Here is a 6,318-nt window from a genome sequence, read left to right as displayed (position 1 = left end):
CCCACTAGACCCAAAGCCTCAGGCTACATTATTAAAGATAAGACAGCTGCAGGTGAAAAGTGACCATAATATCTTCTATAAAGAGTAGTTTCCACTTTGACATAAGTGCCCATTTAAACAAGCCAGTTATGCCCCTTCTAGGTGACTTCCTGTAATAGTGAGTGTGCATGTATCACCTTCTAGGTGACTTCCTGTAATAGTGAGTGTGCATGTATCGCTAACACAGAAATGTCATGCCTTTCCTCTCAATGCCTGTAAGGCAAATGCACTCTTTTGTTAAACCTCCATTTATGTGAACCATAATTGTCTTATTCCTCAATGAAAAGCCCAACATTAGACAACCTTGTTTCTTCTATTTCCAGAGTCACTCTGCTAAATACTTAAAGGCCCGTCTATTTGATATGTTTGTATAACAAAAATGCTTTAATCTTCTTATTTATTCTTCGCACACAATTATTTTATTCCTTAATCCAATGCCAGGCGAGGTCTTACAGAGGGAAGTTTTGTGGGTCTCCTTGGCAAGAGGACATGTGAAACACGTTCTCTGCCTCCCTCTGTTTATATTACATACAAGCACATGCATTGAACAGTACTAGGCCGAATGTAAACAGTCCGTGTCAAGAAAGAAAAAAGCCAAATGTGTTTAAATACATTTTCCTTCTTTTTGTTGGGTGAATTAGGTTAATGTGCCAGACCTGGTTCTTATTAGCATATTATTAATATGTATTAATGGAAAAATATAATCATTGTTATTAGTATTTCTACAGACTTTGCCTCAGTCTTTCTAATGTAATGGCCTGTATCATTTAGCGCTGAAACAACGAATCTGTTTTGTCAATAATAATTGATAATAAAATTTGCTGCCAACATTTCTAATTATCAATTCGTTGACCTGTGCTCAGTCCCCTCCGATCCCTGCTGCTCCCAGCGGGCATCGGAGGGGACACAGACCCCTGCAGCCAGTGCCCAGTGGTGAAGAGAGCTCCCCCAAACCTCCCCCCCTGCATCGGCTCTGCAGCTCTCTCTCCTGCATGCTGGGAGGCCTGCATGCTGCAGTCTGTGTGCGCTTTCCTGCCTGTAATTGATCGGTGGGAACACAGACCGCTGCAGCCAGCACCAGCGGAGATGAAAGATCATTGGCTGTGACAGCGGGGAGGGGGCAGAGCGGCTCAGAATGTAGAGTAAAGGATCGGTAAATATGTGAAATATTTACCGATCCTTCCCTGTGACGAACAAACACCGAGTGATCAGTACTGATCACTCGATGCTTGTAAATAACTGAGGATATAGTATTCAGATACTGTGTCCCCAATTATGAATGAACAGGAAGTGTTTTACATCATGATTGTGGACATAGTATTTGTTTTCTATCTCCTCAATTTATAAATAAACAGGAAGCCTCTGTTCATTGAATGCTGGGGCTGCAGAAAAAGAGATTGAGGACTCAATCTCTTTTTTTTATTTCAGAAGGGAAATATCAGGAGTCTGTTTAGACCCCTAATATTTCCCCAATGCCCCTAACAGTAAAGTAAAAAAATAATGATACAAAAATTATTTAAAAAGTTTTAAAAAATAAAGCCGCCTCCCAATTATAAAAGAAAAAACTAAAAGTCATTTTCGGTTTCGGCCTGACAAATTTTGCTGCGGGGAGTACGTTGCTGTGCCATTAATTTGAATGGCCCTCCTAAACATGCCTTCCGCCTGCAATGGGATTTTCTGCACTGGGACATGTAGGGCCGGACTCCCGGCAAGGCCACCGAGGCCCGGCCTCGGGCGACAGAAAGAGGGGTGTCACACGTTTGAAGTCACCCGACGCCCGGAACATGGAGTTCCGGGCGCCGGGCGGTAATTTGTTTTCTACATTTAGCCCTGCTTTGCACAAGCAGGGCTAAATGAAGAATGGGGGAAGCTGCTTGTTTCTTTACAAGTGATCTTGGCGATGTCACCAAGATCACTTGTAATAACACTGCAGGCTGTCCGTCCTCCCCCCACCGCAACTACCTCTCTCCATGCTGCGTCCTTCCGTCTCCGTCCTCTCCTCGCTGGCCGCCGACGTCCTCAGGATGGAGAGCAGTGAGAAGAGTGGCAGGGTTAAAACTAACCCTGGCGCTACGTGTACACAGTGAGAGTGGAGAGCTGTGCTGTGCTAGAACTCCTGTATTGGAGGTGACAGGTTCAGTAAAGAGAACCTGTCACGTCCAAATGCTATCACACAGGGGATTGTTAGCTCCTGTGTAACAGCAATAAAGTTAAGTGAAAAAAATGATAAAAAAATAATTACATAAAAAATTAAGTAAAAAATTAATAAGTAATAATAATTAAAAAAAAAGGTAAAAAATAAATAAATAGTAAAAAATAATAAGAAAAAATATAAAAATAATAAGAAAATAATTATACTGTAGATTTATTCTGAAGTAAACTTTATGTTTGTAACACTGCTTTTGTGTATTTTATTTCAAATAAAAGATGGTATTTATTTTCTTTTTATCCGATTAATCGGCCAACTAATTGATTGATCTTAGTTAAAATGCTAATTAGCATTACTTTTATGGGTCACAGTAGTACAATAGTAAATGTACTCTTGTGACCCAAAATAAAGGAAAAGCCAAAAAAGGTTTTACTTTAGTTCTCTTTTAAATACTATTAAGAGGCTATGAGTGAACGGGACATTCACTAAACATTGGGGCTGATTTATTGAAGGAGTAGAGACTGTTCATGTAGCAAAGTGAATTTTCGCTTAGGTTAGTGAATTAGGCGAAGCTCCATACTTCAATCACACAGTCATGTGCAAAAAAAATCCTGCATTTAGCTTTGCACCTTATTGGGTATTCTTTGCAAAGTTAATTTGTACTGGCTCTTACACTGTAACAAGCAGTGAAAAATCTAATAGGGCGAGTTAGACCTCCTGAAAATGGCTGAAGCTTGTAGGAGTCCCTCACTGGATCCATTGAGAGTTCCTCATTGTGTGACACAATGAGGGCCATGTCATTAAAACACCACTTGCAGTGCTCATATTGGCATGTCCTCAATATAGATTGAGGTATCAGTTGCTGTGCAGGAGATGACAGTAGGGTGCTATCAAGAGTTCTTTTACCTCCTACCTAAATATGTAAAAATACATATATATTTTTTTGAATGAGTCAATAACTTGGTAACATAGTTACCGTACCTCATCTTAGCTTTTGATATCCACCTGGATTTCGGAAGAGACATTGACAGCAATTAATACCTGATGGAGGAAATAGCATTGGTTTCTAAATAAAGGTGTTTTTATTTCTGATAATCTAAGGGGGACTAGGAAGGCCTTCATATACAAAAAGAGTAACCGGTTGGCAAGAGTCACATGTGGTGCACAATAACTTAGGTATACCCTGACCTCAGGATCTCTTTTTATTTCTGCTGTCTCCCTGTTGGAGAGAATTCCCATCACTTGCAATCTCATAGACAACAAAGGACGGGAAGTGAGGGGAGACTCCCTGATAGGGTCACAGACAAAAATAAAAACCTGACACAAATATTAAGCCCTTTTTACGTTATTTACAGCTAGGAAAGCTTTGAATAGAGGTGGGGTTTAATATTTATTTTAAAAAGACATTTTACTCATTCATCTGTTTAATGTTATTTTTTTAAAGCCATACTTTAAACTCGCTGGCCCTTTAACGGTGAGCCCAGGAGCACTCCTGGCATGGCTTCCTCACACTGAACATTGGCATACTGTCATTAGAGGTCAGCGGGCCCATATTTAGCAAAACCTGGCTGAAACTGTTCCATTTAGCTGCGTCCAAAGCCTTCCTCATTCAAAGCTGAAAGGTTTATACTGTGCTGCATTTCTTAGCAGGCCCTTAATTTACCGGAGACTTGACGGAGTGAGGAGATGTCAGTGTTTGCCTGGTTTTCTCCTCATCCACATATGTATACGCTATTCCATATGTATATATGACCACATACATTACTTTATATACATAAGAAAAGCAATCTTGCGAGACCCGTATGACATGCAGTGATTATGTGTTTTTCTTTTTTTTAAGTTTACTTAAAGGCTTTCGCATAGTAATTAGTTTCAGTCAAATTCCTATCCAACGATTTAATATTTTGGCTGAAGGCTTCAGCGCTTATATCCTGTCTGCCATTAGAAGCTGTTTTATGACGCAGTGCAGATTCCCTCAAAGACCCCTCCAAAATCCTTAGATTAAAGCATGGAAGTCAATGTGAATATATACCATTTCCACCAGTTTTGAAACTGAAATGACCATATGTTTTTTTTTCCCTGCGACTATAGAGAATGACATACTCCTTTACATTATGGAGGGATTTCTAGAAGAAAGCAGTAAGATTCACAGTGGAGGAAACTAGCCAGTGTATGGAAGAGAGTTGTGTTTCTAGCAGAACCTTTAGCACATTCAGTTAACGTGTGTAGATTGTGTTTGTGCAGTTTATTGGAGTGATGTTGTGTCTCTGATTTTGCTGTTTCATATTCTGTAAGATTGTAAAATTAAAAGGTAGCAATCCTGTTTATGATGTCAGTATTAGAGTTTATGTACAAGGGTGTTTTTTTCCTGCATTGGACAAGAACGACAAATGCAACTTTGCAAATTTCTATTGACTCTAATGAAGCAGCACTCATGACAGTTTAGAGACTTTAATTGGTCTGTTTTGCATTGTACTGATTTTCTTAAAGGTGTCCATACACCTTACAAATATCGTCCGATTTTCGCATGCAACCGCGTTTTCGTCCGAAATTTTTAAGGTTGATGGGCAGTGTACAACTGCAAATACTGTACAATCGATCAACTTTTGACTAACCAGCAGGTTAGAAAACTTTGGTCGATCGTATGATTTTCGCAAAGTTGGTGGTGTTTCCGTACATCAAAATTCAGGCATTTACACTGCACATGCGCAGATGAAAATACGTGCGGTCGATTACCGCAATTCGTTCAGGTGCTTTCTTTTAACTACCGCTGATCCAACCTTGCGATAATCGGGGCAGGATGGGGCCGCCGTCCGAAAATCGTACGACAGTTCAATCATCGGAAGAAACGTTTCGTCCGATGATCGCAAGGTGTATGGGCGGCTTTAGACTTTGTGGTGCTTTTAAACTGCAAACAAGTCACACACAGTAGATTTTTGTCAAAGGCTGCTTTTTCCATTAAAATGCAGCTGTGTTGACATGGAAACAGCTGCATTGGGCATGACCCCTTATAGCTTTGAGGCCCCGTTCACCACAGCAGGTATTGTGAACAAACGTATATGCTTTTGATGCACATTCACAATATGTGCACAAACACGAAACACGCTCAATGGTACCCCAAACGCGGCCAAGCAAACACGTTTTTTTTTCCTGTGCACGTGAGAATGCACACGAACACATGGGAAAAAGACGCTGAATACATGCTGCCAAATTTGCAACATGTACTACTTTTCCACGCTTGCCATGCATCCAGGGACCCAATGGGGATCAATGGGGATGCGCCCCAAGCACCCTGGTGTAACAGGGGCCTAAAAGCTGTGGTGAGGCTGCTGCATTTAAAGCAGGCATCATATCATCCGATTGCTCCTACTTTCCTGAATTCAATCTATCAAGTAAATGCAGTATGTGTCAGTAGTGCAGCACAGTGTAGTGGGTGTTGGGGTGCATATATTGCTGTAGTACTGATTTATGGTGTGCATATATAAGAGCTTGTGCTTACATGCAGAAGAATGGGGGCTGTTAGGCACTTGCTTACGCAGTTTGACACCTGCTTGCAGGAGTCTTTAGAGTAAACCAGTGGTGAAAGTTGCCTGGCTCACATGGCTTAGAATTCCTGTTGTATATAGTTAGAAGTCCAGACTTGCTCTGACTTTACTTGTTTGTTACTAGTAAGTGAATCAGAATGTATTAAAACCAGAAACAGCCAGGCAACCAGTATTTTCCAAAGGATGTCATTAGTGGCAGCCTATTTCTCTCAGTACAGGTTTGCTTGAAGCTACCTCTTTAATTCTCTTCTCTCACTTACCATACTGACATAAACTGTTCATAACCATAAACAGTCCCTGTTTGGAACTAATGACACATTTACATCTCAGATGATACTTTTATCCTCCATTCACGCTTAATGATTTTAAAAAATCTAAACCGTAACATTGTTTTTTTCAGCCAGTTACCTTCTACAAGTGAATCATGTGACTTTGATGACCCTAAGCTATTTCAGAACATTGAAGGTGAAAGTGTAAGTACTATGAAGTTTCTATTTACATTTTTGGTGCTAAAGAAGAACTGCAGAAAGCACTGTTTATCTTGAAACGGTGCCTTTAACAAATATCCATTACATTTTCAGAAAA

General features: G+C 40.3%; 1 protein-coding gene across 1 annotated transcript in view; it reads left to right on the top strand.

The window, feature by feature from the left end:
* The window catches only part of ATP8A2 (ATPase phospholipid transporting 8A2), a gene marked incomplete at its 5' end in the record, with an annotated part of 434,715 nt that overhangs the window by 53,898 nt on the left and 374,499 nt on the right, over window positions 1-6,318 (top strand). The window contains one exon of the mRNA XM_018566377.1: window positions 6,134-6,206. Coding sequence (XP_018421879.1) covers window positions 6,134-6,206 — 73 coding nt within the window. The remainder of the gene's footprint in view (window positions 1-6,133; window positions 6,207-6,318) is intronic.

Source organism: Nanorana parkeri, unplaced genomic scaffold, assembly GCF_000935625.1.
Source record: "Nanorana parkeri isolate BGI_ZX_2015 unplaced genomic scaffold, ASM93562v1 scaffold945, whole genome shotgun sequence".
Taxonomy (NCBI): Eukaryota; Metazoa; Chordata; class Amphibia; order Anura; family Dicroglossidae; genus Nanorana; species Nanorana parkeri.
The sequence above is the reverse complement of the archived record's forward strand: the minus strand, read 5'-3'. Positions and strand labels throughout refer to the sequence as shown.